Genomic DNA, 20,634 nt, shown 5'->3' with positions numbered 1-20,634 from the left:
AATTGATCCTGGAGAATGTTTTATTACTGTCTTTCTTGGGTCCCTATCTGGTCCCTACCACCATCGTATCTGAGTGCCTCACAATCTTTAATGTATTTATCCTTACAACATCCCCATGAGAAAAGGAAGGCCCTTTCATGGATCAGTAACTGGCTAAAAGATAGGAAACAAGGGGTAGTTTTCAGAATGGAGAAAGATAAATAGTGGTGTTCCCCAGAGGCCTGTACTGGGACCGGTCCTATTCAACATATTCATAAATTATCTAGAAAAAGGGGTAGATAAGTGAGCAACAAAATGACAGATGAAATTCAATGTTTACAAATGCAAAGTACTGCACATTGGAAAACATAATCCCAACTATAAATACAATATGGTGGGGTCTAAATTAGCTGTTACCGCTCAAGAAAGAGATCTTGGAGTCATCATGGATAGTTCTCTGAAAACATCTGCTCAATGTGAAGTGGCAGTCAAAAAAGCTAACAGAACGTTAGGAACCATTAGGAAAGAGATAGTTAATAAGACTGAAAATATCATAATGCCACTATATAAAGCGATGGTATGCCCACGTCTTGAATACTGCGTGCAGTTCTGGTTGCCCCATCACAAAAAAAGATATATGAGAATGGAAAATAGTACAGACAAAGGCAACAAAAATTATTAGTGGCATGGAACAGCTTCCATATGAGGATAGATTAAAAGGACTGTTCAGCTTGGAAAAGAGACGACTAAGGGGGGATCTGATAGAGGTCTATAAAATCATGAATGGTGTGGAGAAAGTGAATAAGGAAGTGTTATTTACTCCTTCACATAACACAAGAATCAGGGGTCACCCAATAAAATTAATAGGTAGCAGGTTTAAAACAAACAAAACGAAGTATTTCATCACACAATGCACAGTCAACCTGTGGAACTCATTGCCAGGGGATGTTGTGAAGGCCAAAAGTACAACTGGGTTCACAGAAGAATTAGATAAATTCATGGAGGACAGGACCATCAGTGGCTGTTAGCCAAGGTGGTCAGGAATGCAACCCCATGCTCCAAATGTCCCTAAACCTCTGAGTGCCAGAAGCTGGGACTGGATGACAGGAGATGGATCACTTGAAAATAGCCCTGTTCTGTTCATTCCCTTTGAAGCACCTGGAACTGGCCACTGTTGGGAGACAGGATCCTGCACTAGAGTAACCATTGGTCTGACCCAGTATGGCCATCCTTATGTTATCATCATCATCCCCATTTTAGAAGAGAAACAGAGAGATGAAGTGATTTGCAGGAAGTCTGTAGCAGAGCAGGGCATTGAACTCAGGCCTCCCATGTCCCAGGCTAGCACCCAGACCACATCTTTCCTCTCCATTGCAATCATGATGTCGAAAAATGAAAACACAGCTTCAGACTAAGGTCCTAGAATGAGTTTGCAAGGCTAGAAGCTAGAACAGCTGTATAGTGTACACTAAAAAAATTGAGCTGGATTCTGCCTTTAAGGAACTCTGTTTTCTAACACAACTGGACTGTTCTTGAGAGCTAAGATTTTCTACTGATGTGTGAATCCATAACTGCAGTTAAACTGGGGACACAAGACATGACTAACTGATATCATGCATTAAGTATCCAGTGCATTTGTGGGCCATTTACACATAATAATTATGTTACATAATTGGGTACAGACCCCTTGATATAGCCATATAGACACTAAGTGTGCAAAAGCCAGTATTTAAGACCTCACTGAAGAGTAGAGATGAGGCACAGATTCTCACTTCCACGCTGTTTGTGACATATGACTGACCAATCTAATAAGGCAGGGTAGCACTTAATTCATACCGAGCTGGGGAGTCCGGCTTCAAGCAATGCTGCAGTGACATAGGCTGTGAGTGAAAGTCCATCTTCTGCTCCATCCTGAGCAGAACACAAGGAAAAAGGAGGTCAATATGCCCTGGCTAAACCAAAATGTATACAAGTGAAATACTCAACTACCAGCCAGACTAGACATTATAAGGAATCCATGTGTTGGGTGCACATACAAAAAACAGGGGGTCAAATTCTACTCTCGGTTACACCAATATAAAGGCAGAAGGACTTCAGTAGGCTTACTCAGAGCTTACACTTGGATAATACAGCAGAATATGGCCCCGTGGTCCTTAGTTATAAATGCATATATGCAGCATTGCGGAATAAAACCCAGAACCTTTGGCTCATAAACACACCCGTTTCTATTGCATTGTCTATCAGTACTAGTAGGAATTATGTTCTGTCCATGGGACAGCTGCTAGAGGGCAGCTTATCCCAATGAAAAGGTTGAACATTTGGGGATAAGGATAGCAATTTGGCAGTGGCTGGACAGTTCTATCCCTGTGGCAGGACTGGAAGCTTGGGAGAAAGCTAAGATCACTCACCTTCAAGGCATTGTTGAAATGGTCCCCAACATTTTGGAAGCAGCCGTCTGGCTTCTGTTTACTTGCCAGCCAGGTCAGGGTTTGAGATTGGACATCATCATCGATATATATGTAGCGTTTGGCTTGTGCAAAAGACTTGTATACGAAAGCAGTGAGCCTGCAAGGGAACCACACAACAGGAGTGAGGAGCAGGTAATATCTCTTTATTCTGCTACCACCTTCCACAGGGGTGGCTGGAGGAGGCAGGATCCAGAGCCCAATCTGGTCTCATTTAAACCTCCACTCTATGATTTCCCCATGACCATCCCCTGGCAAGCAGTGCTAGCTGCAGAAGTCTGCACACTAGACACAGAGGTGGGACTGAGAGAACTTTGAGTAGAGGCACCATGTTTCGAGGCTCATTTTCCTGACCCACAGAACTCTCCCTCAGCAGAGCAATTCCTAGAGAAAGGGCATGAACACCTGTATCTTTCCTGCTGGGGCAGTGTTCCACACCCTACACACAGAAGGGCAGGATGCCCACAAACACTTAGCAGTGAAAGCTGCATGATTGACAGGCAGCCCTGCAGACTAGACTGACAAACCCTAAAGAGTGATGTTCTCTGTTCATGCACAGAACAGGTACAATTCACACTGCTGTGGTGTAAGCTTCACCAAGCTAGCCATTCCCCTCACCTACCCACCACACCAAAATCTGTATCAAAATCTGGAGGCGAAAGGCTCCCTTTGCCATTGCCCTATTCCCTTAAGCAATCCAGTCCACCTCAGCGGGTACAGATCAATGGCTCCATGTCTAGTTGGCAGCCGGTATCAAGAGGAGTGCTCCAAGGATTGGCCCTGGGGCCGGTTTTGTTCAATATCTTCGTTAATGATCTGGAGAATGGCGTGGACTGCACCCTCAGCAAATTTGCAGATGACACTAAACTGGGAGGAGTGGTAGATACGCTGGAGGGTAGGGATAGGATACAGAGGGATCTAGACAAATTAGAGGATTGGGCCAAAAGAAATCTGTTGAGGTTCAACAAGGACAAGTGCAGAGTCCTGCACTTAGGACGGAAGAATCCCATGCACTGCCACAGACTAGGGACTGAATGGCTAGGCAGCAGTTATGCAGAAAAGGACCTAGGGGTTACAGTGGACAAGAAGCTGGATATGAGTCAACAGTGTGCCCTTGTTGCCAAGAACGCCAATGGCATTTTGGGATGTATAAGTAGGGGCATTGCCAGCAGATCGAGGGACGTGATCGTTCCCCTCTATTCGACACTGGTGAGGCCTCATCTGGAGTACTGTGTCCAGTTTTGGGCCCCACACTACAGGAAGGATGTGGAAAAATTGGAAAGAGTCCAGCGGAGGGAAACAAAAATGATTAGGGGGCTGGAGCATATGATTTATGAAGAGAGGCTGAGGGAACTGGGATTGTTTAGTCTGCAGAAGAGAAGAATGAGGGGAGATTTGATAGCTGCTTTCAACTACCTGAAAGGGAGTTCCAAAGAGGATGGATCTAGGCTGTTCTCAATGGTAGCAGATGACAGAACGAGAAGCAATGGTCTCAAATTGCAGTGTGGGAGGTCTAGGTTGAATATTAGGAAACACTACTTCACTGGGAGAGTGGTGAAGCACAGGAATAGGTTACCTAGGGAGGTGGTGGAATCTCCATCCTTAGAGGTTTTTAAGGCCTGGCTTGACAAAGCCTTGGCTGGATGATTTAGTTGGTGTTGGTCCTGCTTTGAGCAGGGGATTAGACTAGATGACCTCCTGAGGTCTCTTCCAACCCTAATATTCTATGATTCTTTTGTTGGTGATGGGAAACTATCCTGACAGAAGGACACTATACACATGTAAATAGTAAATAGCAGTGGGGGAGGTTTAGGTTAGATGTTAGGAAAAACTTTTTCACTAGGAGGGTGGTGAAGCAGTGCAATGGGTTACCTAGGGAGGTGGTGGAATCTCCTTCATTAGAGGTTTTTAAGGTCAGGCTTGAGATGGGTGGGATGATTTAATTGGGGATTGGTCCTGCTTTGAGCAGGGGGTTGGACTTGATGACCTCCTGAGGTCCCTTCCAACCATGATATTCTATGATTCTATGATTTTAATGTCTTAGAGGTGAAAGGCTTTATCTCCCATTCCCTAGTCCTGGGCCATCAGTTTCCCCCATCCTGGGGATGGACTGTAACCAGTGCCGTAGAGGTGAAAGGCTCCATACCCCCCTGAGTCAGCAGTCCGCCTGCTGGCACTTCTGTCCCTGACTACAGAATCAGATTGTTGAGGTATTTCCGTTCCACACCATAAACAGCTTCCTCTCCTATCCCAGGTCCCTAAACAGCTTCCCAGCTCTCACCAGGTGCTCCCTTCCTCATCTCTGGTCCCAAACGAACTGTAGGATCCATCCGGGTGTTTGTATGACAACTGCTTCTGGTATCCTGCAACCAAAACAAGAAGAACATATTTTCTAACCCCAGTAATGGACCTGTTTTGTTCTCTGATAAATTGAGGCTGAAGAGTTTTGGACTGAAGAATAAAAACAGTTTTAGTGAGTTATTTCACTGGCTATGAATTCTAACAGCTTGTGTCCTGTAATGTACCATCATGCACACCTCTGGGGCTTTCTAAGCCATCAATAACTATTGCATGTACACTGGAACTAGAATGGCATTTCAGCAAAATCGGCCACAGGATTATAAGGAGGAATCTTAAACTTCTCACCGCTTGTTAAGTATCCAATGCCCTTGTATTTGATCTCTTTAGTCAGCTGCCCTGTCTTATTCAGATAGTCCAGGATGTAGATGTTGGGAGCGAACAGGACCATGTTCTGCTCCCCACAGCCATAGGGCATCTGGAGAAGATTCTCCATGTTCCTCATGGTCATGCCCAGGAGGTCCCCTGAGGAATGGGAGACAGAGGGAGTCAGTGGAGTTCAGAGTTGGTATTTAATACATTACAGTATACACTGTTTTATTTTACCAGATCATGAATTTGCAGACAGATACTGACTGACAGATAAATTACAGTGCAGAACACAAAGCCTGGGGGAGAAAGAGAAATTGCTCCGCACGGGTAGCTTCTTAGGCCATTAATTTTTAAAATATAGAGCTGCAGACAAATAAGACAAATAGGGAAGATCTAAGGAAATAGGAATCAAGAGTAAAGAACATCTGAGCATCAGTATTGAGTTGGGAGCTAAGAAATAGCTGTTACCCTTTTAAAAAACAGGCTGTGTTCTTGAAGCCACATTCTCCCCATGCTGCAATTTCAAGGTGATTGACTTGCGGGGAGTTGCATGGGCTTAACTGAGAGCAGCATTTAGCCTGTGGATATGTCATTGCTAGGATTCATTTCTCCAGTGTGGTCACTGGGGCCAGCCGCACTGCACCTCACATTGAGCCAGAAAGACACTTTTTAAAGAATCAGACTCAGTTCAAAATTATGCTCATTAATTTCAGATCAACAGTTCCCATGGTTCAGTATTTCCACTTCTTTGCACCTTGCGTAGTTATTGGAGCTTCTCAGATCCTGGAATTCCCATTCAGTGGGAAATTCTGAAATACCAATTTTCTTTTCATTCCAAATTGGAATGAAAAAATGAAATTTCAAGATTTTCTACAAAATGAAACTCCAAAGTTTTGCTTCAAAAAAATCTAAATGACATTTTATTTCAACCTTATCAAAACATTCTTTTCATTTCGACAAGGCTGATCTTTATTGAAACTAAATGTTTTGACTTTTTTTGTCAAAATTATGATATGTTCCTGCAGAATGTTGCAATTTAGTTGAATCAGCATCTTCCAATGGAAAAACATTTTGTTGGAAAAATTCGGACCAGCTCTTATAGTTATTCACAGCTTTGCAAAGGGGATGTGAAATGCTAACAACTTAGATTGACAGGGTTGTATACCCACTCTACACTCATTTTGCGCTGGTGTCAGTGACAACACAAGGTTAAGGCCAGGGGAGACTCAAGACCTTTATTCTTAGTATAAACATTAAACTTACCGAGGACAGAAAAAGAAGCTCTGGCTGATCCCTGCACCAGGTTCGCTGGCAGCTTTGGAGACACCATTTCAGAGACAGCTTTGCCTGTTGGTAAGATATAATAATAATAATAATAATTAATAATAAATCTCTTTTTTTGAACCACTAACTTTCCCTTCTATAGTACCTTCTTTCCAACAATGGTCATACAGTTTAAACCTGGGATCCTGGATATGTACTCGAGTGGTTAGCCAGTGCTGCCATGGCTTCATTACTATTGGTATTTGCTGTAGTTAGATTAAACTAGCTCGGGTAAATCTACATATGCTACACTCACACCTCTGATTGCAATGTAGACACACCCTATGATACACAGTTGAGTGGTTTTAATTCTACTCGTTGGAGGGTAGCTGTGCATATACACACTAGCCACTACCTCCCATGGACAGAATTAGAATAGAACAGGGTTGTGCCGCTGCCTGAGGGCCTGCAAGCGAAACCAATCACATAATTTTAATGATCCAAAAGGACTGACGTGAAAAGCAAACAAACAACTACAGAGTGAAACATATTGCGACAACTCCTTCAATTTCAAAGAACTAAGGGGCTATTAATTAGGGCAGGGAAGGGCCCTGGTTGAAAAGTGTTTTAATCTGGAAATCTCTCTGATAGCAATCACTTGCTGAATTTGTAGCCAGGGCTGCCTTACAGGAGGGAATTTGGAGAGATGCCCTTACCTTTTGTGCAAATGAGGGAGCTCTCAGTCACCTCCTTTTTGATGCCTTCGGGCTGGTTGGCAGCAGGGAAGTGGAGAGGGAGGAAGAGGAGAGGAACAGACATAACAATGAAACCAGAAACAAAATAATGCTGGAAAGCGCAAATTTGTAGCGTGCAGCATTGTAACAGGCTGCCCCCAGACTACTGAGTGAAGGTGACCGCCCTTCCATTCCAGTGGCATCACTCCCTCCCCATCTTGGCACCCAGCAGCCTTTGGTCTTTGTGTACCATTCCTTTCCACCAGGAAGGCAGCTGGGAGATGTGCTGGAGAAATTCACAGCTGAGGAGAGCTGGTCACAGTTCCAGCTTCCTTTGGTGCAGCAGCTGCCCTAGAGATCATAGGACAAATCCTGGCCCTTTATCTGCACCCCTGCAACATCCCTATAGAAATGGGCCAAAGGCACCAAATGTGTGGAAAAGAACTTCCCCAAAGTCTGAGATCATCTCTTCCCCACTGACTTCACTGGGCTTCCACAGGTGTAAATGAAGGCAAATTTTGACCCCATGAGTGACTGGCTGCAGTAATATGCCAGATGTCATAAATTAGTGCAAATTCTGTCCTCGGTTACATCTGGACAAGCCCACTAATGGCCCCTGTGCACCACTCTGGCTATGTACCTGGAAAAATGTCTCCCTCTAGTGGGAAAGAGGATAAAAGACAGATTGCTCCTTGCACATAGCCAAAGGAGGTGCTCCTTTAGCTTACATGGAAGAGCTTTTATTTTTGGTGATGAAGGTCCCTAGTTCTGTTTCTGCTGACAATATGTGCTGGTTTCATAACAGCTGCATGGATGTAAGGCTTAACTGACAGCAGAATCCAACCAAGTGAATCCAGTCACAAGATATGGGAGGTGGTGAAATTCCAGTACTGGTCATGTTGGTAGAGCGTTTGGCAACTAGTTTGGAGAAAGTGGGTTGAACTTTGATGCCATAACTGCTCTGTGGGTTGCAGCCTGGCTCACTAGTTCCTCCAAGGATCACATGCATCCCATGGGCTTCCCAGGACAGCATTTTGGACAGTGTCTCAGGGTCACTGTTCAACCGATCAGCCAGCTGACCTACCCCAAGACAGGTGGGAAAAAATAGAACTTGCCTCAGACCCTGAGTTGATGCTCTCACAGGATGTTTTGGAGAGGGATAGTCAAATCAAATTAAAAGAGATGCATACCCCAGAGAGACCACTTCTCTCTCCCACAGAGTTGGGATTTTTTATCATACCTCAACTAACAGCATCTGCATGACAGTGTCCACACGTTCTATCCCCTGCTCCTGAGATGTGTCACTCGACTTTGTCTCAGCAGTAACCGCGAAGCTCACATTACCTGAAAGAAACCCCCCACAAGCCCAAGAAAGAAAATTAATCCTGAAAGCCTAGAATTATACTGGCATGAATTCACTCCTCCTAGGGTGGCCTGAGGGAACTCTGGGAAATTCCCTCTCTTCCAAGTCAGCCAGCAGTGTGAATGAATTCTGGTCATTGTTTAATACATCTCATCACAGACAGAATTCACCAATGAAGAGACAACTACTGGTGAATCCTGCCCACCTGACACTTATAGGGCAGCTTGGCAGAACTTCACTTAATCTCTTGCAAGTACCAGCACCATGGAAATGGGAAGAAGGTGCCAATATCTTTTTAATCAGTACAAACTGTAACCTAGCAAAAATTCAATTATTCTGGAGACACAGTAGCTTTTCTATTGTTAACTTTGCAGCCAGGGATCTATTATAAGCCTGCTCTTTACCGTGCTATAATTTTGGACAGAAAAATTATTTTAGCTTCTAAGAGTTCATGATTACTCTCTAGGTTCAGTAAAATTGTTTACATGTCAGGCTTTTTGAATGCCAGTTTGAAGTAAATCAATCTGTTGTTTTTATTTCTGAACTTTAAAAATGATCCTATTATGAAATTTGAACCACAATGGCAAACTCTTTGGGGGAAGTTTTTGTAAATTAGAAAATAATGTTGTACTTCCATCTTTCTACACATACAAATCTCCAAACCATTTCACACAAAGGCTACTTTTGAAAAGAAAGTATTGAAAACTTAAAGCCAGATCCTCACTGGAACCTTACTGAAGTCAATAGAGCTCTGCCAATCTCTGGTCCAATATTCCTAGCACATTTTGTTGTTATTGAATGATTTCTGGTCTTGGTTGTTGATGTGTAAATTTTCAATGTCCAGACCCTGGTGATTAAAGCTTTAGATATTCGTGGGTTTCAGTGAGCTAAGACCAAGACTCAGGCATTTAAAATTCTCTGTTGACAAGGAGCAAGTTCCCAAGTTTGGGCAGAGGTGGGGATTATGCACAGAAATATCTTAGGCAAGTGGACTCCTGCAAATGTTTCACGTAAAACCAGATGAGCTGAATAGTCCTTTCTGGGACATGAGAGGAATGAACTGTCAGGAACAAGAACAGAGGCAGAACACGGGGTCCTACTTCACTGTCATGTGCCTGCAGAGATTGTGCCAGGGGAGTTCAGCAGAAGTGAACTGCTTCAGTGAAGTCTGGTACAGATAGCAGCAGTTCCTGTCTGTAGGTTAGCGGGCAGGGTATCGTGTGATAGAGAATTCCGGAGTGAGACTGGACAAACCAGCAATGTGCCATGAGAAAGACAAAGGCAGAGAAGCTTACCCAGTTTTTGAGGAATAATAGTCCAGGAGGAGGTTTTCCTCTCGTTGGCACACACCTTTGCAGTGTTGCCCTCTTGGGAAAGGGGCTCTATCTTGTAATCCCTGGACTCTTCCAGTATGGTACTGATCTGAGAGAGGGAGACAAAATAATATTGCACAGGCTGTTCCTAATGCTTGGCTGGGGGACAAAAGGAAGGTTTGTTGATCTCCTCCAGAGACTGATTCTGCAGCGTACCCATTGACGTCACCTTAGAGCTGTCCTGGGGTAGAGAGGTACAACACAGATAGGAGGGATGGGGCATTCTTCAGAGGAGATAATAAACCCTGACCCTTATGCCCATCTACTGTGGCCATTCAAATAGAAAGCAAATTGTACTTTGCAAAATGACTTATTCCAATACCCTGACCAATATCCTCTCTGATGGCTTGTCTACAAGGCAAGGTAGTACATGGCAAGCCATGGTATGAATCTACAACACACGAGCATACCATGCACTAATTGTCTGTGTGGACCATGCTACCATGAAAAGTTCTGTATTGCGCTTTAACGTACTCCCATTTCAAACAGCGATATGGCAAAGAACACCAAATGCCAAAGGATAGACCCCTGAAAGGAGGGTTATATCAGGAAATAAATACCTGCTAGAATGAGTTCTCAGTTATAATAAGTTCCTTCTCCATTAAAGGATAGATCAGCATCCTGTAGCTAAACCCAGCTTAAAAGAAATCACTCCACTACTGTGTCGGAAGCCAGTGTAAAGAAGGCCGAGTGGCTGGAATGGGATTGTGAATGCTTCGTTCTGCATTGCTGCTGCATTCTGCTCTAGCTGCAAGAGGTAGAGCCTTGCTGGAAACACTACTAAGAGGGGTTCAGGAAGGAAAGGGAAAGGACATACTGTACCTGGGTACATTTGTTCAGGTAGTTGAAGACATTGGCTATTAAATTAAACTTTTCCCCTCGGACAATGGAGTAGGGCAGGGTCAAATCAACAAAGAAGGGCTGGAAGGCCTTCAAGGAGGTAGATGGGGATATGCCAAACCCAGCCTCCTCTTCCAGGCAGAAGGCGCTGGCTTTCCATTCCGTGATGGTGTCAGGGATGGTGAACGGAACACTGGCCTTTCCATTAGAACTAAAAGTACAAGAGACAAAGTGAGAAAAGAACCAGATTGTTCAAAGGGTATCTTACAGCTAATCAATAGAAGAGACTCCCAAGCTGAAATAATATTCTCCTTTCCCACTTAGGTTCCACAGGATATACCCCCCTGTGATGGGGCGTCTGCCCTGCACTGGCCCTGAAAGGGTTAAAACCCAGCCTGGAGGGCTGCAAGGAAACAGCCAATTTGGGCAGTGGCTGGATCAGCCAATCAGGGCCAAGCCAGCCCATATAAAAGGAAGCTGCAGGCCAGAGCAAGTCAGTCTGCTGCAGGAAGCCGAAGGGAGGGGACTGGCTTCCTAGAGGGCTGCTGAACTAGCACCATGAACAGGACTGCTAGGACTTGCAAGCCCAATGCCCTGGGAAGAGGGTGAAGCAGCCAGAGGCAGAAGCCAAAGGTGCTGGGGCTGAGTGGAAGTGGGCCAGGGAGCTGAGACAGACTGGTGGAGAAAGAAAGGAGGGCCAGCAGGAAGCTGTTGTTTGCAGGGACCCTGGGCTGGGAACTAGAGTAGTGGGCGGGCCTGGGTCTCGCCCCCTCCACTCGCCACTGAAGAAGTGGCCAGGCTATGGACTGCCAAGCCGCTGCAAGGAGTGACTAGACTGTTGCGGAAGGAGTCCCCTGGAAGGGGGGAACCTGGATTGTGACATGGCCGGAGGGCTCTGCTACAAAGCAGAGGCAGTGAGACTGAAACTGCAGTGGGTCTGCAGGCGGAGACAAGGACGGGAGAGCCACCATCACCAGATGGCACACCTGCTGACCAGAGCTAATTCCTGAAACGGGCAGCAGGAGGTGCCAGTGTGGTGACTGATCCCGTGACACCCTCCATATTCAGAAAATGTTGTTAAGCTGGAGGTAGAGCTGAAGGTTCATATCAATGACCAGAATGTTAAATCCCTTGCAAGGATGTTGGAATTAGAAAAATAGGGAATTCTGGTTTGTTTTTTAAAGAAACACAAAAGAATGCTGTAGTTTCGTAACACAAAATAAAAAAAAATCCAAAACCGCAAATCAGATATGATATGGTTGACATTCCAAATAGATTAAACCATGGAAATTCATAATTAAGATCAGTATCTTTTTGAGGCGCTTTTCCTTGCCTTCTTGTTGCAGATGCTATTGGCAGCCTTGAGAGAATACTGAAAGCAACCTGGCTGTTGAAAATCAAAAATGGTTTCCTGCCTTTTTTTGGGGGGGTTCTTTAAACAAAAACCTTTGCTGTCGTAGAGTTGAGAGGATTGGGGGGCCACCTTTCTGCCCAGCAGGAAGTAGCTTGCATTGTACTGAAAACAAGGACCAGGTGAAGATCCAACAGGGCATAATTTAGAACCTATCAGACTCCAGGGGCTTGGAGATGTAACAAATGGGAGCCCATCTGTCACTGAATAGGAAGAAAGACAACAAGGGTAAGAACATAGAGGTCTGGGAAGCAGTTACATGTTCCATCACCTTCCATGTGACTTCCGGTGAGCACTGGGAAGTGACTCAGAGACCCTTAAAATAGTCAAGGACAGAAAAGAAGAACACTCACTTGATGGGAACTAGATCCCAAATCCAGGTCTCAGGGAAGAATTTCCGAACTGTCTTTATCACAGAAGACCCACCCAGTATCCTGCTTTCATCTAGAGGTGAAGAAAGGAGTTGTATATATAGTAAAAGTGTCATATTAGGGAGCATAGGGTAGAGATATCTAATGGGATCTGCCTGGAAACTCCACTGAGCATGGTCTGAGCTGAGGGAAACAGAATTTTTTCCATGGGATTTCTTTCAGAAAAATTCTAAAAAATAACGAACTATGGGAGGGGGGGAGGGAACTACTCTACTTTTTGTTTTCCAACTGGAAACATTAGAAAACAGTAACAGCTTAGGTTTACCCAAATCTTTGTTACTGGTTTCCAGTTGGAAAACAGTAAGAAGGTGTGAAAAGTATTTTTTCTCCATTGTCTTATACTTTCTGACTATTTTTCACTTTTTTTTCCTGTTGGAAAGTCAGCTGTGTCCACTGGCTAGAGTAATTGGAGGGACATGTTTCCTGTGATCTGTCCCAAGCCCCCTTCTATAGTCAAAGGTGGGGCAAAGGCTGGAAAGGTGACTTCCAGAGCGGCATTCCCTACAAAGATCCTAGGGGTCCTATCCAAGACTCTGTTCCCTATTTAAAGGTGGGGTAATGAGTCAGAGTTCTGTCATTGACCTGCCTGTGATATTGAGCAAGTCACAGAATCACAGAACCCGAGGGTTAGAAGAGACCACCAGGGTCACCTAGTCTAACCCACTGCCAAGATGCAGGATTTGTTGTGTCATTTAACTTGTACGTGCCTCAGCTTTCTCATCTGTAATATGAGGCTCTAGGTACCTTCTACCTCTCCCTGGGCTATAGAGAAGGATAATTGTAATACTTTTTGTCCGCTGTAAAATGCTTTGAGATCCACAGCTGCAAAAAGGCCATGTGAGTGCTAAGTATTACAGTATAGGGCATCTAAACCATTAGTAGCCCCAATATATTTTCTGATACTTCCTTGTTTAGATTTTAAGTCAGTTGTGAGCTTGTGAAAAGCTCTGGACCGATGAACGCTGGAGAATGAAATCTTTATCATCCTCTGAAAAGAGGCAGCATTGCAACTTTTCCCTCATTTTCCCTGGCACACAAGCTGAGTCAGATTCCAGTCAGTCCTTTGGCCATTCTGCAGAAACTAACTGAGGCAAACCATGATGTGGAAACTTGTCCCACTAGGAACTAGACACACTGATTGTCCAATTCATTCTACATAGGGGACACTATTGAGGTGCAGCCAGATTGGAACTGGTGACCTGGAAGTGAAAAGACCATACCCCATTTCCCAAGCCATCCAGTCCACCCCTTTTTTACACATTATCTTTACCAGAAAATCCACCACCTGAAGTATAGTGGGGCGTGGAATCTTTCGGGCATGCGTTGTCAGATGGGCACAGGACCGGCTTCCGTATTGTAGAATTAGTAAAAACCTTTAGACCCATATCCTTAAAATAAAATAATAAAACAATTAATTATATTGTTCAATGTATTAATAGAACCAAACAACTTCATTTCTCCCATTCCCTGTTCATTACTAGCAGTGGATCCCATTTAACGCCACGAGTTTGGTCTGCTCAGGGGATCAGTGCTCAGCTATCCATGGGGGCACTTCAATATTATGGTGAAGCATGGCATAAATGTAGATTTAGGGGGCTATATGAGTAACAGAGTTGGTTGTATATTAGTTGATGAGAAAAAAGTTTGATGAACTTAGGTCTTTTCTTTGTTCACAAATCATTCCCAAACCACTCCACACTTGTCATTTCATTCACTATTAGTAAGTATTTGGGTTAATAAATTATTAATACATGTTTTCAAAAAAAAAAATCAGTTGTTATAGATTATTACAGAGTCCAACAGGTCAATAAACTGCTTATAACCATGGCTTATAACCATCTTAAACACCTTCTTCTGATATGCTCATAACCATCTATAACATACTACTCATGTCCATAATATGCTTACAATATTGATTAATCATTTATTAATCCTTATAAACCATATATAGATGGAACCTTAATATAATCTGTGACCAATTTGCTGAAACTGTCTCCATGCCACCCCCTAGACATAGAATGTCCCTGCTGAGCTAATACCAGGAATGAAATCCCGGCCCCAATGAAGTCAATGTCAAAACTCCCACTGACTTCAGTGGGGCTAGGATTTCAGCCTAGGTCATTACTTTTGTCATTCAGTTCCTTCCTCAAGGCCCAGAGCTACCATGATGTCAATAATGAATTAGCAAGCTAATAACCACTAACAGTTAGAGCTGCTGCAGGTGTTTGATGTGTGCTAAACAGAAGCTAAAAGTGGAACCAACAGCTATCTCCCTCTCCATTCCACTTGTGTGCTGCATACCTTTTCCCTGCCATTTTTCATTTTTTTAGTAAGAACGTAAGAGTTGCCATACTGGGTAAGGCCATGGTCCATCTTGCCCAGTATCCTGTCTCCAATATTGGCCTATACTAGAGCTTATGGGGAGTGTATAGAATAGGGCAATTATAGTGTAATCTTCCCCTGTCTTCTACTCCCAGCTTCTGGGAGTCAGAGTTTTAGGGCTTTCCCCCAGCACTGAGTTGTGTCCCTGACCATCTTGGCTAATAGCCATTGATGGACCTATCCTCCATGAACTGATCCAATTCTCTTTTGAGTGCAGTTATACTTTTGGCCATCACAACATCCTTTGACAATGAGTTCCCCAGGTTAGGTGTGTGCTATGTGAAAAAATACTTCCTCTTGTTTGTTTTAAACCTGCTGCCTATTAATTTAATCAGAGGGCCCCAGTTTGTTGTATTGTTTGAAGGGGCTAAATAATACTTCTCTATTCACTTTCTCCACACCATTCATGATTCTATAGACTTCTGTCATATCTCTTTTCTAAGATGAGCAGACATAATCTTTTTATTCTCTCCTTGGACAGAAGCCATTCCATACCCTTGATCATCTTTGTTGCCCTTTTCTGAATCTTTTCCAGTTCCACTATATCCTTTTTGAGATTGTGTGACCAGAACTGGACACAGTATTCAAGGTGTGGGCAGATCATGGATTTATATAGTTACATCATGGTATTTTCTGTCTTATTTTCTATCCAAAATTTCCTAATATTCTGTTAGCCTTTTTGACAACTGCTGCACATTGAGTGGAAGTTATCAGTTGTCTTTGAGACTGCAAGCTCTTAGGAACAGGGATTGTGTCCTCTTTAGAAAATGGCTACCACACTGTGGGCTCAACCATAATAAATATAACTGAGCATAATTCAGGGGACAGTCTAAAGAAAAGTCACTGCAGGGGGAGAACGGAGGACCCCCTGAGATATGGCAGACATTTCCAGTGAATCCACCCTCCTCCTAGCAGTGGAGAGCCATTGCCTGAGCAGGGCTTTAAAATCTGAGACATAAATCTACAGCTTTTCCCTCCTCTGTTGTCCCTTTTCTGGAGCCAATACAATGACAGCAACATTGGGGAAACATTCAGAAGACGTACCCTGAAAACCCCATAGACTTCCCCATCAGAAGTAACGTTCACAGGCACATAGTATAAGCCATTGAAAAAGGTCTCTGTGACTGGGATGCACGGCTCTTTGTTGTCATCTTCCAGGTTGAGCCCGTTGTAGTAATAGCCATAATACTCTCGCACACGGAGCTGATTGTATACCTGGTGGGAGGGGATGAAATCAGGTGAGCACAAGGAAACTTCTCAGAGTGTAAAACCCTGTGTCACCACTGGCAATTACCAGGTGTGAGCAAACTCCAAGCTGGATCCTTTGCCCTTCAACAGAGGTACAAGAAGTGTTCCAGCTCAGTAAGAAAACTTTCCTGGGATACTTCAGGCTGTATTAGACTCACGTGCTCAGCCTCTTAATACAGAGTGGACTAAAAGTGGCTTTGGAGCACCACAAGAGAGAAAACACAGTGAAGAAGAGACCACCTGTATTATGCAACCTCCTGCTTTAAGAGACCACCTCAGAAATCTCCTCCAATACAGTACATGTATGCTCCAACTTTATGAGAAAACTGCCCCTATTATAGTGTGGTTCTCTGAAAAGTGACTCCGTAAAAATGGTACCAGGGGTTTCCCAACAATTCCAGATTCTTTTTCAAATTGCTAGCTCCACAAACTTGCCCTGGGATCTCAGTGTCAAGCTGGGTTCTCTCTTTCTTGAATATCCTCACTAGTAATACAAACAATGCTGGCTGTTGGTGACACCTGTGCAATCCCATTGCTTGCAGTAGGTTTGCACAATTGTAACTGGCTGGAACTTAGTAACCAATTTTGTTGATGATGCGCGAGAAGGAATAGACCCCATCACCTTCTCTCTGAGCTGTGCTGGCATTGCAGGGTGCACAGGAGCAAAAATCAGCAAACATATTTTTCTCATTAAGGTGAGTAGATATGAGCCTGAATGTTTCTGCACAAAGAGCCTGATTCAAAGCCCCCTGAAGTTAATTGAAAGATTCGGATGACATCTACAGATGTTGGATCAGGCCCAACCAGCAAGCCTACTTGAGTAAGAAGATGCCATTTTACATAATCACTTACTTCCCTAGACTATATACCAATTTTGAGTGCATTAAGTGGCCCTGACAATGCAGATTTCTGGTATTTCCATATAATAACAGTAATACCTTGCACTTATACTGCACTTTTCATCAGTAGATCTCAAAACGCTTTGCAAAGGGAGGTCAGTATCATTATGCCCATTGTACAGATGGGAAGACAGAGGCACTGAGACTTGCCCAAGGTCACCCAGCAAACATGTGGCAGGGTCAGGGATAGAACTCAGGTGTCTTGAGTCCCTGTCCAGTTCTGTGTCCAGTAGGCCACCTATGAACTGAGACTAGATAGCCACGTGTTGCAAAAAAGTAACAAAGATATTGCAATAAGCAACAGCACAATTGAAGATTTCTCTCTGTGCCTGGAGGTACGTACCCCATCTACATCCAGTGTGTGGCTACTGGAGAGAGGAACTTTGGAAGCACAGTAATGAAGCAGAATTCAGAATTGTTTCTTGGCCCTTCCCTGTCATGTTAAGCTATAAACCCCCTTGGGAAGCACAATATTCTGCACAACTCTGAGTAGAGAGAGAAGAGGATTTGCGGCAGGGCTTACAGTGTCAGCAGTCAGCTCTTGCTCAGGTCTCAGGAGCAGGACGCTCTGATCCACAGCCCGTAGGGCACAGTAGGAGTTGGCGGCAGCCTCAAGGTGGAGGCTGATGTTAGAGCCTGGGAGCCCCTGATTCTTGGAGAACTGCAGCTGGACCTGGAATTGAGCAGAGAAATCAGAGCCCCTTAGGCGAATCATTTTAATGTGTAAATGTCAATCTCATGGAGAGATGATGAATAGGTTCTCACTCTTCTCCACAACCTCCTTCTATTCTCTGCAGGGCAAAGGCCTCACTATCAAAAAGAATCTCCCAGGGTCCCTGTTCTAGGGCCAGACATGACCTCAAAGGCCCTGCAAAGCATCCCTGCTCCTCTCTCTCCCCGACTTCACTGGCAGTCCTCGCTCTGCTTGAACATGTATCCATGTCCCTCCTGTCTCCCTGCTATTCTTCAGCATTGGCATTGACTTGTTCAGATGTGTTTGCACTTTCTTTGCTCTCTGCCCTTGAAGGAAAGCCTGAGTGCAGGGCTGGAATCACATCCTCTCAGTTCCCCGAGCCTGCGGCAACCTGCGGTGGGCCTGAAAGAGAAAGCGGAGCTCTCACCTTGTTCTTGAAGCACTTCTCAATCTGGAGTCTGGTGCTATCTGCCACCAGCTCACCACCAGGGTGCACAGTGTAGACTAGTATCTGGGCAGAGGGAGCCAGCTTCTCACTGCCAGTCAGCAGGATGAAGAATGTGCCATAAGGAGCTGCAGGAGGAATATGAAGCCAGTAGTAGGAAAAGCCAAAAGAAGAGACAGGAGGAATCATGGCTTTAGTGGATGAACTAACATTTTTGCCTGTAAGCTAAAAGCTTCTTTAAAAGGAGATAGTTGGCTATTGGGAGACCCAGCTCTCACTAGCCTTCAAACTGCTCCCCTCAGTGAGATACCAGATGCCAACATTAAGATGATGAGCACCAGGCACCTTGCAGAGTGTGAGGTGAGCTGTAGTCGGAGAAGAATTCTATTAGCTTCACTTCTGGGTAGGAAATGTGCGTATGAGTGCTACAAGCATGGCACACACTGAGAATCCTGTTCACAGAGATTGAACTCAGGACCTTCACCACCAAACAGCCCAGGACTCCACCTCCTGAGCGAAAGGAGAGGTCCTTTAGCTGGCTGAGATAGTATAGTAGCAGGCTGTTATGATCATTAGAGGAAGACAGCCTTATTTGCACTAGCCTAGTGTATTACACCAGAACCTGCAGGATGATGGCATGAGAAACACACAACATGGCTGTTTCTGTTACACCAAGAGTAAATCATGCACAAACTTACTGTTGACAACCAACTACTAAAGACAGGTTAGTCATCCAATCAGGGATCAGAAACAATATCATGTGATTTAGGTGATCATTCACATGCTTCAAATTATGAATAATGAGGAGTCATAGTGAACAGTTTGCAAACACCCCTTGAGCAGAAATTAAAGAGAAAGAAAGGGACAAATTCACACCAAGTATCACTCCTAGCTAATCATTCAATTTAGAAACAACAAGATTAATCTGGCTGTGATGCCAGGGGATGGACCACATGATGCACTAAAGTCCCCTTCCAGTGCTAATAATGCTGTGATTGTGGCTTTTGTCGGAGATAGGTCTAGTAACTAACACCACATGGAAACAGATTCCAGCCAGCTGCTGTACTCAGTTTTTAGCCCATTTCACTCAAGATACTTATGCTTTGGAGTTCACATCTTTCTTTTCTAACATCTCAGCACTTACCACCTCCGATGCTGACTTGCTGTTGGCCATTCAGAACAATTTTGCCTTTTGCCATCACCTGTGCACAAAAAGACACCATGAGACAGGATCAGAGAAAGTTAAAATTGTTTCAGTGGGCTTGTAAATATCTATTATTTAGTGATGATCAGGATTGTAATGTTTGGTGCTCACGAAAATGAGGGATGGATCGCCTCATGATAGTTGGATGTAGCTGCAGGCAGATCCTGTGCTAGTTCCCGCATTCCTCAAACACAGCTGTATCAATGCCCCTCAGCCCTGCCCTGCAGTTCCTTTCCTCCTTCTGCTATTCCAGTCCTGGGCTCCCCTCACAGCTCTGCCAATGCCCCTCAGTCCTGCCCTGCCCTGAGACTCTTGTCCTGGCCTCTCCTGCATGGCAGTTGTGCAGCACAAGGGACTGAGGAATAGTCCCCCTAGTGGTAATTTTATGCTCTCCACTGACTGGTGCTCACAGTGCCCTATGTGACTTTAGAGATCAATGTTTAATTTGTTCCAAGTTTAAATGGGCAGAGCCCTGGTGGAACCCATTGACAAAATAATGGCTTGGTTCTGATTTTTTACCACTGACTTGTCTAGGTTACATATTTCTGACTTGATCAATACTCAATCGAGGTGAAAAGCAAAGAGGCTTTCAGGGAAGCAGAGCAGCCACCCAACATTTACCACATAGTAGAAGTTCACACTGGTGGCATCCCTGTATCCCTCTTTGTTCAAAATGTAGTGCACCATGATCCTCTTCTGCTGGCCACAGTTCAGCGTCTCCGCGACCTGCTCAAGCTTCACAAAGCTATTGGTGTGGGAGTAGAAGCGCTGGATGTGGTAGGTTGTCTGAGATTCGTAAGTGTCCATCCAGCCAAGGTCTCTACAGTCATCTATTGCATATGTGGCCTGTCAAGAGACATAGAGAAAAAAGCAAACAGAGGATTTCATGAAGAGGAAATTCAAGAGTCAAAGGGCAGCTGGGGCAGAAATGTTTCTTCACAGCTGTCTCTAAGATAGTCTGGGTAAAGCAGTGGGAAATGGTCTTTAGAGGCTATTTAGTCTAATAGCTCTACCAATATTTTGTGTGTGAGTTTGTGTGAACATTCCTGCACAGCAAGTCCAGTCCAGCTAGGCTGCCTACTGTGCTAGCCCTCTGGAGTCCTTAACACATCCCATCCCCTGCTGTGCCTAGACAGATAGGTCACTGGACATCCTTGTGGGGCTGGCTAGGGCTGTATAAGCTGTTAGGGGACTCTGCAGAGCTGGCACTGCACCAGTCCCAGACAGACTGGA

General features: G+C 44.5%; 1 protein-coding gene across 4 annotated transcripts in view; it reads right to left on the bottom strand.

The window, feature by feature from the left end:
* The window catches only part of LOC102941916 (ovostatin), a 49,518-nt gene that overhangs the window by 7,582 nt on the left and 21,302 nt on the right, over nucleotides 1-20,634 (bottom strand). For 3 of the 4 annotated variants that reach the window (XM_043551419.1, XM_037912320.2, XM_037912335.2), the window contains 16 exons: nucleotides 20,023-20,247; nucleotides 19,342-19,399; nucleotides 18,180-18,325; nucleotides 17,582-17,731; nucleotides 15,956-16,126; nucleotides 13,800-13,917; nucleotides 12,452-12,542; nucleotides 10,670-10,898; nucleotides 9,770-9,896; nucleotides 8,352-8,455; nucleotides 7,094-7,145; nucleotides 6,378-6,461; nucleotides 5,091-5,267; nucleotides 4,726-4,807; nucleotides 2,388-2,544; nucleotides 1,816-1,890 (listed from right to left, as the gene is read on the bottom strand). In XM_043551419.1, coding sequence (XP_043407354.1) covers nucleotides 1,816-1,890; nucleotides 2,388-2,544; nucleotides 4,726-4,807; nucleotides 5,091-5,267; nucleotides 6,378-6,461; nucleotides 7,094-7,145; nucleotides 8,352-8,455; nucleotides 9,770-9,896; nucleotides 10,670-10,898; nucleotides 12,452-12,542; nucleotides 13,800-13,917; nucleotides 15,956-16,126; nucleotides 17,582-17,731; nucleotides 18,180-18,325; nucleotides 19,342-19,399; nucleotides 20,023-20,247 — 2,046 coding nt within the window. The remainder of the gene's footprint in view (nucleotides 1-1,815; nucleotides 1,891-2,387; nucleotides 2,545-4,725; nucleotides 4,808-5,090; nucleotides 5,268-6,377; nucleotides 6,462-7,093; nucleotides 7,146-8,351; nucleotides 8,456-9,769; nucleotides 9,897-10,669; nucleotides 10,899-12,451; nucleotides 12,543-13,799; nucleotides 13,918-15,955; nucleotides 16,127-17,581; nucleotides 17,732-18,179; nucleotides 18,326-19,341; nucleotides 19,400-20,022; nucleotides 20,248-20,634) is intronic. The other variant, XM_037912327.2, reaches the window with a different exon arrangement.

This window comes from Chelonia mydas, chromosome 1 (assembly GCF_015237465.2).
Source record: "Chelonia mydas isolate rCheMyd1 chromosome 1, rCheMyd1.pri.v2, whole genome shotgun sequence".
NCBI lineage: Eukaryota > Metazoa > Chordata > Testudines > Cheloniidae > Chelonia > Chelonia mydas.
Note: the sequence above shows the minus strand (reverse complement) of the source record. Positions and strands in the feature narration are given on the sequence as shown.